Below are 16,842 nucleotides of genomic sequence, written 5' to 3' on the forward strand. Positions count from 1 at the left end.
TTGGAGGCATGGAGGCACCTTATATCACTCAAGAGTGACTGAAAGGAGATGTCACAGAGGAATTCCATGCAGGCCTCATTTGCCACAAGGATGATGATCCTGACAAAAGTCCTTAAGGAAAAGACAGCAGAGCATAGGTCAAGGAGGCCATTTCCCAAAATTAAATAACTCAGCTGCTTTAAAAAGCACTTAATTATATGTAGGCTCCTAAGTCGCTTTGGTGCTTTTGAAAAATTTACCCCTAATTTTGTTTTATGTTCATCTTATCCATAGTTGGAAAACTAATATTTCTTCTTCAGAATATGACACAAAGCTTCTCCTTATGAAATGAGCATGCTAATTTCTAGAAACATGGATAAATGAAAATAGCTGAATAGTTGGGATTTCTTTTAAATGTACCAAAAAATCCCACCACCTTTCTTTTTAGACTATGTCTCTACACAGTCCAAGCTTCAGCCTGGAGTTAATATTTCCGATAGAGCTATAAAGTGGTGAAATTAGGGCTTGTAATGGAAATGCTGACAGAGACCCATTAGCCAGACTTTACATACCAAGTTTTAGCCAAAATCAATTTTACAGCTGAATTTTACACTCCTTAAAACTGAGATTTATAATGAAAATGCTGACAGACTCAGAACTATAACACAGAAAAACAAGTTTCCTTAAGAGTTTGGGCTTTCAGTTGAAATGCCAGCAGGGTGCAGCATTGTCCTTTCTTTTTATTAATAGTAGACAGAATGAAAATTAGGACCAAGCATTGCTCTTACTTACTTATAAATCCTGAGTTACTCCATTCAAATCAATGGAATTACTTCAGATTTCTACAGGTCTGAGAGCAGTATTTGGCCCTTAGTATTTAAGGTATCTCAACAAACTAACATCATGTACTAAAAACAGCAGTGTGGCCAGGAGTGCACCACCACTTAAATCTTGGGGCTATTTCCCCGCAGTATCCACTAAGGTGACCAGATGTCCTGATTTTATAGGGACAGTCCCAATATTTGGGGCTTTTTCTTATATAGGTGCCTCTTACCCCCAACCTCCCGTCCCGATTTTTCACACTTTCTATCTGGTCAGCCTAGTATCCACAGACTGCTAAGCTCTTGCCAAGGGGGAATTAGATTTCTTTGAAAAGTTAAACTTGATTGTTATTAATTATTTATAGGTAACCACTGACATGCAGGGAGCTTTACTTATAAGATGACAAGTCCTGCCCCGAGGGTCTTGCAGTTTAAGACTCTGATCCTGCAAATGCTTAGCCATGTGGGTATCATTACATATGTGCTAGTCCCATTGAACCCAGTGAATACACGCATGTGCATAAGTGATGAAGACCTGAGTCCACATCAGATATAACACAATGGAGAGTTGGGGGCGGGGGGGGGGGTTTAAATGGTAATTAAATATACAAGTTTGTTTTCTTTAAAATGTGTCGAGTTAGTTCTGATTTTTCTTTTAAGGAGAATATGATTGGGCATGAGAGCACAAACAGACCAGAGTGGATGCTAGCAGTTGGAAGTTAGCGGCAAGAAGTGAGAAGGCTGCCTGGTGCCCAGGAAAGGGGGGCTGGTTCCAGACATAAGGGGCAGCATTAAAAAAAATACAAAAATAGGAGTTGGATTTTTTTCAAGTGGATGTTTACAGATCCTATAAAGCATTTGGAAATTGTTTAATACACCAGTGTCTGTCTGGCAGCCCTAGCAGGTTGCACTACCATTTGGGTGACCAAGATTCTGGAGCTTATTGGAGGAAGCTATTTTATCTTCTCGCCATACCAACAGTACAATAGTAGCAGTAGCAGTAAATATTGATAGATTATGGTAGAACCCAAAGGCCCGAGTTCAGACCTGATCCTGAGAGAGGCTGAGTACTTTCCATTCCCAGTGACTGCAACAGGAGTTGAGTATGTTTAGCACACCCTGGCATCTGGCCTTAAATCTGTGAGCATACACTGTGTATTGATGTTGGCATGGGGAAAAGAGGGGAGGGTTATGGGCCATCTCAGTCTTTGTGGAGAACTCCAACTAATGTAAATAAAGGCTGCACAGGTGGAGCAAGGTCCAATTATCTGAAAAAATGTCAGTCCAGAATGTAGGAAAATCCTAAAACAACTTTATCCAAATTGGCCTAGAGAATGACTCACTACCATAGCAGGCAACAGCTCCCTCATAAAGGCAAGGCCTATGCCTAAATGTTGGGGGTCTCCAGCTGTGAAAACAGAAAATAAACACTATCTGACATAAAAAAGCAAGAAGGAGGCATTTGAAATATTGAAGGATAATTACACAAAAGAGGCAAGGCAGATTTTCTCTTTAAATGCAGTGTGTAAGAGAGAATTTCTTCTCTCTCCTAAAATTGGCACAGTATTTTTTTCTTCCTGATTAATGGTTGAATTCTTTTCCATACAGGTAATCTCACCCACTAGGGAGGGATAGACAGTTCATTGGAGGAGGCTGCTGTTGGCTGCTATGTTTTTATTCCTATTCCAACTCATTTGTTTTGGTTTTTTTTTCCTGAAATGTCATTAACAATTTAGGATCTTTAAAAAAAAATCACAACCATGCTCTTTACATTGTTAAAATATGCTGAATGTATCAAACATTCCTTGTTTAATACAGCAGAATATAAATTAATCAAAAGGGATAACTTTGCCAGAACTAGAAAAAGCAAACAGGCGAGGACTGATTGTTTTTGGATTGTACAGGAAGGACTATTCACGAGCATGGCAAATTAACCACGCTAGTGAGTCACATACACTGGTATGGTATGCAGGAAAGGGAAGTCAACTGAATGAAAATCAAGACCTGCAATTTGGGAACCTCATTTTAAACTATGAAAATCTTCAGAAATGGATGTGTTAAAATTTGAGAGCTGGAAAAATGATTAGAGACACAAATTCATTATTTGACCTACTAGAGTAGCGCTTTCCTTTGAAGCTTTATCATCTTCTCTCTGGAATTTCTGCAGGGCTGTAAGGGGGGACAATGCTCCCTCCCCCCTGCCCACCTCCCCCCGGCTCCTCCTGGCCTACTGTTATGACTCAACTTGGCCTCTCCCTCCAACTGGATGCCTGGAACTCTCTACATGGGAAAGGGAGGACAGCTACAGAGGTGAATGAGCCCTCTTTCTGTGCAGGAGTGGGAACAGCCATATGCGTGTCTGGTGGTCATAACCACTCAAATATTATTATAAAACATTTATATTGGGCCTTAAATTTACATGGCATTTTCCAGGACACCATCAGAAACATTCCTTACTGTGAAGATATTTTAATCTAAAACAACAGAGAGGTGATTGATATTTTTCTCACTTATCTGTATCATTGACTTTAAAATGGAGAATTTTTATTCAAAAACATACTTTGGAGGGGGGAGTAATTCTACTTTAAAAAGTTGAGAGTTTATCTGAAGAGGAACTTCAATACAGAGTTGTAAAATGTTTTAAAATAAATTATCGCATCTCTAAGACAGCATCCATTTTATCTTGATACCTTTTATGTTTTCATAGCTGCCTTTAGCACCAAAATATGGTATCTTCATTGGATATACAGTGAAGCTAAAATATTCCTTTCCAAGGAAGTTGTTGATCAATATTAACATTTTTACTTAATAATTAACATTTTTGAGGGATTCTGATTACATTTTTTTTGAAATTCATAAATGCACAAAATATTGAATAGCTAAAACTTTATTTGGCTTTGTAAGGTGATTCTTTCTTGAATGCTCTAACTTTTACGAAAATGCGTGAATGGTGCATGAACCATACATTTAAAAGATTAGAAAAAATCCCCCAGAAATCTATTATCTTCTTGATGATGACCGTTATTTCTATAAAACTATATTCCATGCACTTTCCTCCTTCCTCTTTGACAGAGAATACATGGAAATATTATATTGCAGTGCAAACAGCAATAGGAATTATGTTCTAGGAATACTTTGTTCAAGTCCTTTTACTCCATAAAAAACATGGCAAAGAAACCTTGAAGTGTTTCAAGTTAAACTGCCACTGACATAATGCAGCAAATTAGTACTTACTCAAAGATTTTTCCTAGCTGATCAACATCTGAATTTCCACGAAAAAGTGGCCTGAAAGAATAAAGAAATAGAGTAAGATTTCTTTAACTAAAGTGAACTTGTACTTGTCACTGAAAGTTTCCAAAACAAACCAAAATCCTGTTATTTTGCTGAGTGCTCAGCTGTTACCCCTTCGTGTTTTTATCCAGTCTGTATCTGCACTTTTCAAGGTTTCGCCTTGTATTGATAACAAGACTTTAAGTTAATGGATCAGGCACAGATACAGACATGTTACATTTGAGAAGTAATTGCATCCTTTAACATGAGTAAAATAACTTTATTTCCTATCCTTTTTTAAGCTATCAGCATAAGAGTAAATCAAACCACTGGTTCATGAAACAAAATGTTATCCACAACAATTATGTAGGCCACATTCAAAGTGCTGTTTAGAGAGAGTCATGAAATGCATTTTAATAAAATAAAAGATTGATTACTAATGATATGTTTTAGAAATCAAATCCCTTGTGTATTCTACTAAAAATGAATCCCTAAGCTCTGGGGTTCAAATTGAAGACAATAGGGTTACATGAATCTGTAAATCACGGGATGTAAAACAGTGCAGAATTTACCTTGAAAGAGAGGAAAGCTTCTGCTGCATAAATAAAAATACATTTAGGAAATAAATCAATAATCCAAGCCTTCAATGGGTTGTTAGAAACAACAGTGACTAAAAAAATACTCACTTTGAAAACTAGTGATATATACCACGTCCGTTTAAAGTGCAATTAAGATTTCTGTTCTTCTGTTATTGTAATTTGCAAACTATCATCCCCCTGTAATGGTACATTTACTAAAAGCAATGTGAAAGTGACTGTACAGTAAGAGATGTAACAAACATTTGCGTGATATATTAGCTACCTGTCCTGACAGCACAATATGGTGTGATCTATGCTGTACCTATTTTTATGCCTAAAATTCTAAAGAGATTTAAAACAGACTAGTAAATCCCGGATAATGTAGAGTCCTGTCCACCAGGAATTTATATATCTTCCTATGGTGAGCAGGCCTCCGGTAGCTGTATAAGGTAGTGTGGCACTTTGGCGTAGCTATAAAAGGGATATAGTGGGAGTAGTCAAAGGAGCACACTGTAGGCAGATTGCAAGAAATGAGATTTTACTGTTGTCAGCTGACAGCCAGGTTGCCTCCCCCTTCAGAACTCTTAACTCCCCGAATGCACGGCATGTTGTAAGCTTATAGTTGCAGTTACCATGACACAACACAGGGTAGCACCTTAACTGAAACATAGAGACTTTATAAATGATGCATATTCTACTGCCTTCAGTAGCAGCACGTGATTGAGTTTTCCCCATGACCAGTTCTCCTTCCCCTTCATTTGCCCAGCGTATTGCTTTTCTTTCCCCTGACTGAGCTCCCTCACAGTGCGACCAGTCAGTGAGATACCAACCATTTAATGGTTTCAGTTTGCCAGAGAAGAACTCCCATCTGCATTAGGAGATAAAGGGACACTTGGCCATACCCTTCTTCATCCCCAGACCACAGGCACAGAAATGGGAGTAGTCTGCACAGTCCTAAGGATGGTTTAAAAGGCATCTTTCTCCCTGCCTACCAGTTAATTCCTGGAAAGACTGAAGGCACAGTACTTCTTAGAGCTCTCATTGGGGCAATGCAGCTCCATGTCACTGTCTAATTTAGGGTTGTGGATCAATTACACAATCTAGCCTTATATATCCCCACATACGTGACAGACTCAAGAACCGTAACCTCTCTCCTCTAAAATGACTGACCACACAAAATACATGTCCTGAGAGAAGTCTGTAACACCCAGAAAAACAATAGCAAAGGAATGACTGTAAAATGTGCAGGTCATCTTTCATGTACTATATGTGCATTCTACTCCCTCATGTTAGCACATGATGTCACATCATCTTAGACTAAGCTGTTTTGGGGAAGGAAATTGAGAGAAGAATCTGACCCAGTTACCCCTGCAACCGTACTATTCCAAGTTTAAACTGCCTTTTTGTTGACTGTGAAACATTGTGCACATTTAGGACAGTGGGTCTGAAATAAATAATAAGTAATGGTATGTGTTGTTTTGCACATGTACACCACTGTTCGTTGATTAATTTCGGCCTCTTTTTAATAAGATTGTTTAAGTTTACATTGGATCTTTAAAAAACAGGAGTACTTGTGGCACCTTAAAGACTAACAAATTTATTTTAGCATGAGCTTTCGTGAGCTACAGCTCACTTCTTCGGATGCATAGAATGGAACATACAGACAGGAGATATTTATACATACAGAGAACATGAAAAGGTGGAAGTATGCATAACAACAGGAAAAGTCTAATCAATTGAGATGAGCTATCATCAGCAGGAGGAAAAAAAACTTTTTGAGGTAATAATTAAGATGGCCCATAGAAGGTGTGAGGAGAACTTAACATAGGGAAATAGATTCAATTAGTGTAATGACCCAACCATTCCCAGTCTCTGTTTAGGCCACCAGCAACCGCACACCATACAACATAAACACTAACCCAGGAACCTATCCTTGCAACAAAGCCCGATGCCAGCTCTGTCCACATATCCATTCAAGTGACACCATCATAGGACCTAATCACATCAGACACGCCATCAGGGGCTCGTACACCTGCACATCTACCAACGTGATATATGCCATCATGTGCCAGCAATGCCCCTCTGCCATGTACATTGGCCAAACCGGACAGTCTCTAAGCAAAAGAATAAATGGACACAAATCTGACATCAGGAATCATAACATTCAAAAACCAGTGGGAGAACACTTCAGCCTCTCTAACCACTCAGTGACAGACTTGAAGGTGGCAGTTTTGCAACAAAAAAACTTCAAAAACAGACTCCAAAGAGAAACTGCTGAACTCGAATTAATATGCAAATTAGATACAATTAACACTGGCCTAAACAGAGACTGGGAATGGTTGGGTCATTACACTAATTGAATCTATTTCCCTATGTTAAGTTCTCCTCACACCTTCTATGGGCCATCTTAATTATCACTTCAAAAAGTTTTTTTTCCTCCTGCTGATGATAGCTCATCTCAATTGATTAGACTTTTCCTGTTGTTATGCATACTTCCACCTTTTCATGTTCTCTGTATGTATAAATATCTCCTGTCTGTATGTTCCATTCTATGCATCCGAAGAAGTGAGCTGTAGCTCACGAAAGCTCATGCTAAAATAAATTTGTTAGTCTTTAAGGTGCCACAAGTACTCCTGTTCTTTTTGCGGATACAGACTAACACGGCTGCTACTCTGAAACCTGTCATTGGATCTTTACTCATTTTAAGCCTTCCCTGCTTTATATCATTTCACCGTATCAGCTCCTAAGGAAAAGAGAACATGACTCCAAACAGATATGAACAACTAATTCTGCGGTCAGTTATGAGCCTGATTTCCGGAAGTGTTTGAGCATCCATAATTCCACAGAAGTCAGGGGAGGCAGCAGGTCCTTCGTACCTCTGTTCATTTTGACAACTTCGGGTAAATTTTAAGTGACCATTTGAAACTGCTAACGTGCCTCAACCTCCTCCATCACGCTGTGGATTTTCCTCTGGCTCAAAGCATTATAAAGCATGCCCCTTTAAGCTAAAGAAATGTACGCATTCAAAATGTTCCATCCAAGCAAAAGTAAAGCAGATCCAATGTTTTAAAATGTATTCTCAACCTTGTGTTAATGTGAAAACTTGGCAAATTCAGCCTTGTTCTCAAATCACCTTAGGCAGTGTCATGCCAAAACAAGTATGATTCCTGGGATTTTTAAGGAAGACTTTTCCCATAGCTGCTGCTCCCTTGGATTTAGTAAGAGCTGAAGCAAAAATTTAAATTCTTTTGAGAGTGTAACCATAGAGCACAACGTGACCTTCCAGTGCACTCTGATATTCCACCACAATGAAGAATTTATTCATTCATCTTTCAGACTCTTATCCATCCCAGAGTCATGACTTCAACTGGGTGCCAGCATTGGGCAACAGCAATGGGATGAATTTGCCTCATGAATTTTGGCTGATAGCTCAATACTGCCTGTACAGATGACTGGAGAAGCACATTCATTTAATCTGCAGGCATATGAAGACCTCCTGTCTCACATTTTGGCACCATTTACTCTGTAGTAGTGGTGTGCCAGCACAGACTGTATGTGCAAATCCAGTGCACCTTATATGGGAACTCTCATCTCAAGCAATTGTTTTTTAATTCTGTTCTTAAAGGTGGATGTCAGCACTCTCAGTACTGATGAATCTGGAGTATACTCCAGCAGCCACCGGAAAAATCAAATTTCATCCCCTGCTTCTTGTATCTTTCACTTGACTCACTCCCCAGGGTTTATTTATTTTATATTAACTGAAGCCAGAAGTCCTTAACTCAGAGATACAGTCTCCTTTATGTGAGGGCAATCTGCGTAAAACAAGTTAAACTCGGGGGGACGATTCAGTTTACGGAGTTTCCTACTTGCTCTTTTGTGGGGTGAAGGCAAGGGACTGGCTTTGCAACCTGTAGCAGAGTTCCATCCTCTGAACTCATGGAACCCCTAAGAGTTCTGTGCAGATAGGGATCCACAGGAGGCAAGGGCTATCCACCTGGACACCTCTGGCCTCCATTATTCCCCCCTCCCCCCTGGACCCTACCAGCTCCCACTGGCAGTGGTTACTGCAGGATCAATGCTTGTGGGAGGTCCCCATTCAGAACATATCTAAAAGGCAGAGGGAAGGGCTATGTTCTACAGTGCAAACAAGGCAGAAGTTTATATATTTGCCCAGCCTCAGGATATCTCAACTTCCGCAGTGTTCTCCATGTTTTGTTTTGATGGCCAGGTTGGTTTGGGGACAATCCAGAGCATCTCCAGTGGCTCCCCCACTCCCTCTCTTTGGGTCACAAAGTCCCATGGGTGGCCTCTGCTGGGTGCAGGGGAATCATGCCAGAGAGTTTGACTCCTCTTTACTGTGGGAGCAGGCTCTCCTCAGTATGTGGATGTGGAGAGGAGTAGGAGACACTCAGTTTTGACTCAGTCTTAGTGGAGCGAGCTCCCAGTGAAGTCAAGGACTGAGTGAAAATTGAATAAGAATCTCAGGATTTAGCCTTGAAGTACAGAATGTGCTGATGCCCTATTAAGCGGATATGAGCTAAAGGAGTTTGCAATATGGCTTTTTTCTCAGGACAAATCTATTTATCTTCTTAACAGAGCAAGCCAAAAGAAAGATAAATACACACCGAAATATAAATAGAAGTTACAATATGAACTAACAGTGGAAAACAACACAAATACAAAAATGTAATGTGTGTGTACAGATCAAAAATATTTACACTGATATTTCCCTGGCAGAAAGGAACTAGATTCCAAGGTCACAAGGAACCAGTATGATCATCTAGCCTGACTGTGTAACACAGGCCCTAGAACTTCCCTGACAAATTTCTTTGATCAGATCTTTTTTAAAAAAAACACCTAGTCTTGATTTTAAAACTGTCAGTGACAGAGAGTCATCATGACCCCCAGTAAATTGTTACAATGAGTAATTACGCTCACTGTTAAACAGTGACACCTTATTTCCAGTCCGAATTTGTCTAGCTTCAACTTCCATCCAGTGGATTGTATTATGCCTTTCGCTGTTACATTAAAGAGCCCATTATCAAATATTTGTTCCCCATGCTGATACTTATAAACTGTGATCAAGTCACTTTTTCACATTCTCTTTGTTAAGATAAATAGATTTTGCTCCTTGAGTCCATCACTGTAAGGCATGTTTTCTAATCCTTTAATCGTTCTTGTGGCTATTCTCTGATCCCTCTCCAATTTATCAACATCCTTCTTGAATTGTGGACACCAGAACTGGAAACAGTGTTCTAGAGGTAAAATAACCTCTCTACTCCTACTAAAGAGTCCCTTGTTTGTGCATCCCAGGATCACGTTAGCCTAGGGGTTGGCAACCTTTCAGAAGTGGTGTGCCGAGTCTTCATTTATTCACTCTAATTTAAGGTTTTGTGTGCCACTAATACATTTTAACCTTTTTAGAAGGTCTCTTTCTATAAGTCTATAATATATAACTAAACTATAGTTGTATGTAAAGTAAATAAGGTTTCAAAATGTTTAAGAAGCTTCATTTAAAATTAAATTAAAATGCAGAGCCCCCTGGACTGGTGGCCAGGACCTGGGCAGTGTGAGTGCCACTGAAAATCAGCTCGTGTGCCGCCTTTGGCACCTGTGCCATAGGTTGCCTACCCCTGCGTTAGCTCTTTTGGCCACACCATCTCATTGGTAGCTCATGGTTAGCTCTTTGTCCACCATAACCCCCAAATCTTTTTCAGTCACTGCTTCCGAGGATAGAGTCCCCCCTCGTATAAGTAGGAACTACATTCTTTGTTCCTAGATGCATATATTTACATTTAACCTTATTAAGATGCATATCGTTTGCTTGTGCTTATTTTACCAAGGGATCCAGCTCACTTTGAATCAGTGACCTGTGCTCTTCATTATTTACCACTCCCCCAATTTGTGTGTCATCTGCAAACTTCATCAGTGATGATTTTATGTTTTTTCTCAGGTCATTGATAAAAATGTTAAATAGCATAGGGCAAAGAACCAGTCCCCGCAGGACCCCACTAGAAAAACACTCAATGATGCCCTGCTTACTATTACATTCTGAGACCTATCAGCCAGTTTTTAATCCATTTGATGTGTGCCATATTAATTTTGTATTGTTCTAGTTTTTTTAATCAAAATGTCATGCTGTATTAACTCAAACACCTTACAGAAGTCTAACAACAAGAAAGATTTCACCATTCACCAACTCTATGCTCGTTTGCTTTTCCAAGGCTCACAAAGTCACACATTTTGTTCACTTGCATTGAACACTTTGTCCATCTGAGCTGGATACCTGCTCTCTAAAGGTTGAGAGCTTTGTTGTGTACATGCTGCTCTTTATATCAGCTGCCGCTCAGTGAAAATTGAAGTGTTAACAGATCATAAGAAAATCTCCTGAGGCCAAATTCATCCCTGGTCTAAACTCCATTGACATGTCACAAGGAGTGCATACAAACTCATGGAGTTGCACCCCAGAGATAAATGTGGTCTAAGTGTATACAGGCTGGATTGCTTCTAGACTTTAGACTATACTGCTTTATAGACCTGAGGAAAATACTTGTTTTCCCTGTAACAATAAAACCACCAGCATAGAGAAAGCAAAGGAGATTTTTATATGCTCCTTGGCAATGACTGATCTTGAGTACCACACATTAGGAGCCAATGCATTTAAACTAGTTTATCCCACTGGAAATCACTTCTCAATTTCTGACTTTGAGGTGTTAATCTTTGAATAAAACAGATATAAAAAGATGTATAAGAAATGGAAAATAGGATCAAGGAGAAAAAAGTAGTCAAGGCTTCCATTTCTAATCCAAACACATTGCAGAGACATGGGGGTAGCTCTAGAACCGCCAACACAACTGCCTACAAAACTGGGCCAGGAGCCAGATACATGAGATGCAAGAGAATTAACATCCAAAGGCTGATATCTGGATTCTGTCATTGTTAGTACAGCATGGTGACTACTCAGTAGCTGAGCACCTATCACAATCTTCTTTATCTCTACAAAAATCTATGGAGATTGTTTCCTAATTATTGACTGAGTATACTGCAAATCTACTCACATTTCTTGGGGCCAAAATCTAGCTGTGGAATGTAATCTTTGAAAAGTTAAGTCATATAGATGCTCCCTAAAATCATAAGAGCACAGTGAGCATAAAAGACTGTACATCTCCAATCTCAGGTGATCTTTGCATTCTCAGGCATGTAGGGTGGATAAGGGCTAATGACGAGGCATGAGGAAGTGTTGGGAAGAAGAGCAGCAGGTTCAGAGCTGATAGTGGGTGACTGGATGACAGAAGAGGAATTAAAAAGAGGAAGTCCAGAGGAAATTGGGTGACATGACATAGTGGAGAGAGAGATATGTAAATGAAGGGGATATAGCCCAAAAGAGGCAGTCCATGAGGGTACAACTAGGGATTTGGGAACTTAGTTCTCCCAGTAGGGTTGTGGAGGTAGGTTTAGCCGTTTAGGAGCCTGTATGTGTGTTGGAGGGAGATAAGATGACTGCAAAGAAAGAAAGGAAAGGTCAAGAAACATTTGCCAAGGGATCCTGAATCTCCTGGGAAATCTGCCCAGCTACAGAAACTGTAATTCAGAGATATATTTAAACAGTGGGTGTTTCTTTTCATGTTACAAATAGGCGAGTGGCAGACACCACTGACTTGTTGACTTAATGTACCCTCTCTCCACACACACACACACAATTTCAAAGCTTATAATATCTACTTTAAGGTGAGCTATGATATTGCGCTGTCAAGTGGTGCTATTACCATAGAAACAGGGATAAACAATGACACCATCAGCACATAAACATGACCACTTTGAAATAGTTCCATTCGTTTTGATTGGTTTAATGACTCTATGTATTACTTAAAGACAGAAAGTTGGATTTCTTTGTGACCTCAAAGCATCACAACAACAATCTAAAGGGTAAAACAAAATCTAATAACTCTGTACAGATATCATTGAAATGTAATAATGCTGGTGACATTTCTAGTCAACATCATTATTGTCATCTTGTTCATCATTACGATCTCTGTCAAGAGTGCGTGGGTAGCCAGTCTTCACTGCCTTGACATGTACACAGTTCTCTGGGGAGAACATCATTTCTGTATCTTGCTAAGGACAGGGCTGTGCAGAAAACAATTTTTGGACTGATAGCTGCTGTGATTGTCCCTCCTTGTTCTTCTTGGCCAGGTCAGCAAATGTTTTGATGCCAGATTTCTTGACATGGCTGAAAAAGCTACTTGTCCCATTAGAATCAAGTGCACTTCTCACAAATCTCTGCACTTGTTCTTCACCAGCATCTGCTATTTTCAGTAGATAATCTTGTACATCTGATGTTACATGCTATACAGTAGATATGTTGATAAGCAACTCTGGATGCAATTCAGAGTCAAATTGTTTGTCATATGGTTGATGATATGACTGGTAAGAGCTGTAACATACTCATCGTCCCTCTTCATTGCAGAGGCAAGGACTTGTTTGTGGACTTTGTCTTCACAACTTCTTGTCAGGCCACTTCTTTCTGTGAAAGCTTTTGCATCTTCATAATACAAAGCTGTGTATTGTCATCTCTAACACTAATACTGACCTGTGTATAAATGTCACTGAATTAAAAGGCTAATTTCTAGAATATTTCATGTAATGCCTGGGCAGTTACAAATTAAAATCTTTTGCCAGGCAAAGTAAAGGCAATATTGTACATACAAAAGCTTACAAAAGGAGATGCATTAGGAATTCACATACATTTATATCTACCCACTACACAGTAGTGGGCATACAATCTACTGCTACTGGTGCAGAACCTTCAGTGTGAGACTGATCTGGTCAGCAAATTTAAATTGAAAATATTGAAAACTATTATAATCATTTGTGAGTAAGGTTGCCAAGTTTGGTGGGATGTATTCTTGGAGGTTTTGCCACATGACATAATCTTTAATTAAAGATTGATCTTTAATTCCTGGGGGCTCCAGGACGATCCTGGAAGGTTGACAACTTGTATGAGATATTTTGACATTTAAAGATATGCAGTGTGAAAACATTTAATGTTAGTATATTGCAAAATGTTGATATTTGTCATTTTTGCTGTATGCTAAACAGCTTAATAATTTCTGAAAAAAATATTCTTGCCCATGTAAAACCAATACAAACCGTTTACTACATTGTCATTTGGTAACTTTGACTAATAAGCACCATGTTACAGTGTTGAAATTAACGTAAACTGTAGTCATAGTCATGTTGCAGTGTTTCTTGGACTGTGCAAAAAATGACATGTTGTCATTTTGGGTTCCTTTGTTTCACCTAACCAACAGGCTTACAGCACCACTTGACAGCTCCACATCATACCTTGTCTAAAGGTACTGTGACAGGGTCAGGCCAGATGGCTACAGAAGAGTGATAGAAGGCAGATATATTAGCCCCAGGTTAAGTAGTCCCCTTTCCCTGGGTAAGGTAACAGGGAAGGTTCCAGAACAATCAGGAGCTTTCTGGAAACAAGGCAGACAGGCTGATTAGAACACCCGCAGCCAATCAAGAAGCTGCTAGAATCAGTTTGTGGTGCGCATGTGAGGACCTGGGAGCAAGAGGCACCAGGAGCTGAGAGTAAGAGGGTGTGCTGCTGGAGGACTGAGGAGTACAAGCATTATCAGACACCAGGAGGAAGGTCCTGTGGTGAGGATAAAGAAGGTGTTTGGAGGAGGCCATGGGGAAGTAGCCCAGGGAGTTGTAGCTGTCATGCAGCTGTTACAAGCGGCACTATAGACAGCTGCAATCCACAGGGCCCTGAGCTGGAACCCGGAGTAGAGGGCGGGCCCAGGTTCCCCCGAAACCTCCCAACTCCTGATCAGACACAGGAGGAGTTGACCCAGACTGTGGGTTCCACCAGAGGGGAAGATCTCTGAGGCGAGCAAATCCGCCAATAAGCGCAGGACCCACCAAGGTAGAGGAGGAACTTTGTCACAGTACATAAAATAAGCATCCAAATGATATATGATGTGGGTGTGTGTAGGGCAGTGATGGGCAATCTGCAGCCCAAATGCGGCCCACCAGGGCAAGCTGCCGGCGGGTTGCCAGACAGTTTGTTTACATTTGCACGGCCGCCTGCAGCTCCTCGTGTAGGGTGTGTACATTAAACTCCAAAAATTTGGCCCTTTTTGAAGAATTGCTGCATGCCTAACAATGTGAGTACCTGGAAAATACTAATTTTTGTCAGATTATTAGTAGTTTGTTAAGAAGGAAATATTTTCATTTTAGAATTTAAACACTAGAACTAAATCAAAAGCCATCTGAAAAGCACTTGAACCTGAATGTCCCTCAGAGACCCATGCAGAGAAGGGTCCCTCTCCAAGCCGTTCTCTCCACCCCATGCACAGTGGGTCCTTCTCCCTCTTCTATGGATCCCACAAAGGCATTTGTACTGCAGATGTGAAAAGAGAAACTCAAGCAAGGTACGACGGAAAATATATATATTTTAAGGAGGAAGATTCTTGCAGCCTCTGATCAGTAATATAACTGCAAAGGAGTGTAAAAACTACTTTCTGAAATCAGGCCACAGCTGAAAGCTTTGCATGCTCTGGACAGTTACCCACTTCCAGTAACAAGTGACTTGCCTCAGCTGTTGTGCAATTCTGAGTTCTCATTTTAAACGTAACATTTTTGGTACTTCTCCCTCTCCTCTCCCTTTAATAATATCTCTGTGTGGGTGAGTACAAGACACAGCATGGAAAGGACTTACTTCATATACAACTTATTATGCTTGATCACAAGTTATGCAGGTGTTCTAAGGAACATACAGTCCCCATAGATAAAGAAAGCTGACATGGGGTAGGTATATGCTGGGTGACAGCCAGTCCTTAATTTGTTCCAGGGTTTAATCCTGGCACCTCTGGGCTTGCTGTGCCAGTTATTAAAGTAAAAAAATTGTTTGAGCCCTGGCTCCTAATTGCTTAAGCCTCAGTATCTCTTTCATTACAAATTTAAGGACTGCTGACAGCCAAACTTACATTTGAGAGACACTGGTCTGCCATCTTGACTTTCTCAGTTTGGTCTTTAACACCAACAGCACAAAATTCTTTACCAATATGTACCCTTCTTTAAGTGAAATAGCATTGGGCCTGATTCCAATCCCACTTATAGTGGTGTAAATCAGGAGTTACGTCACTGAGATCATTGGAATTACATCAGTATTAAACCAGTGAGAAAACAGAAAGAAGCCCAAAGTCTTGGAAGAGCTAGAGATTCTCACAAGTGTGAACTTAGAGAGTTCTAGAGAGATCTAGCAAGTGGTTGCAGGTCAAGTGCAGTGGCTTGTTTCTGAAAAAGCTGCTGCAGATTTTCAGGTGCTGCAATGTCTTAAATTTACCCCCAGTTCATATTTAAAATGAAATAAATTAATTGAAAAAATAAGGACCAAAATCCAGGCCCTAGATGTGTGCACAAGCAACTGTCACAGAACCCCACAGGAATTCTGCCTGAATTGGGGAAGCAGCACACTTTCCTGAAGATGCTGTGTTCTGATGGGGCATCTACCCCCAAAATGGAAGATAGTGGGGGAATGAGCTAGCTAATTGTTCAGTGACATTCCAGGAGCACAAACCAGAGAGGTGCTGAGATACTCTGGTGATGTGCACCATATAAAAACCTACATAGGCTAGCATAGAAGAGACCCAAAACTGCTAAAAATGAGTCTGGAGGCCATTGGCTCCCCAGAAGACTGCTGACATCAAGATGGAGGATGCTAGGTACAGACAACCCATGGAAACAGAGAGGCAATCCTACTGGTTGGTAACAAAATCAGAAATCATGTGAGCTTTCCTTGGTTTGAGTTTCATTATGAAAGGTTTGCAAAGCTTCTGCCACCACTATTTCCATTATCCAGAGACGGTGAACTTTCAGATGCATGATTTGAACACAGAGGCTGGCCACCTGGATAAGGCCAGAATTGTAAAGGTTAATAATGCATTAATCATGAGAAGTGTGGCGATGAAAGCAATGGAAATATATGTTCCCTTTGAGTGGTGACTTAAAAAGGAAGCATTGCTAAAAAGGAAAGTGAACAGAAGTACCATGTACAGTGCTACAAATAAGCTAATGATATTCTCCCATTTAGATTCAATCAGTAAGTAAAAATACAGTAAAGAGAAGAAGAGAGATTTTAAATGGAAAAAACATCTCTTTTTCAGGTTGCCCTTAGGGGT

General features: G+C 40.1%; 1 protein-coding gene and 1 long non-coding RNA gene across 4 annotated transcripts in view; one reads left to right on the top strand and one right to left on the bottom strand.

Annotated features, from left to right (window-relative positions):
- The window catches only part of LOC120397028, a 29,394-nt gene extending 27,807 nt beyond the window's left edge, over positions 1-1,587 (top strand). The window contains exon 3 of the long non-coding RNA XR_005593626.1: positions 1,461-1,587. This is a non-coding gene — a long non-coding RNA (uncharacterized LOC120397028). The remainder of the gene's footprint in view (positions 1-1,460) is intronic.
- CDK6 (cyclin dependent kinase 6) overlaps positions 1-16,842 on the bottom strand; it is a 177,556-nt gene that overhangs the window by 7,660 nt on the left and 153,054 nt on the right. For all 3 annotated transcript variants that reach the window (XM_039522421.1, XM_039522422.1, XM_039522423.1), the window contains one exon: positions 4,035-4,085. In XM_039522421.1, coding sequence (XP_039378355.1) covers positions 4,035-4,085 — 51 coding nt within the window. The remainder of the gene's footprint in view (positions 1-4,034; positions 4,086-16,842) is intronic.

Source organism: Mauremys reevesii, linkage group 2 (assembly GCF_016161935.1).
Source record: "Mauremys reevesii isolate NIE-2019 linkage group 2, ASM1616193v1, whole genome shotgun sequence".
Lineage (NCBI taxonomy): Eukaryota > Metazoa > Chordata > Testudines > Geoemydidae > Mauremys > Mauremys reevesii.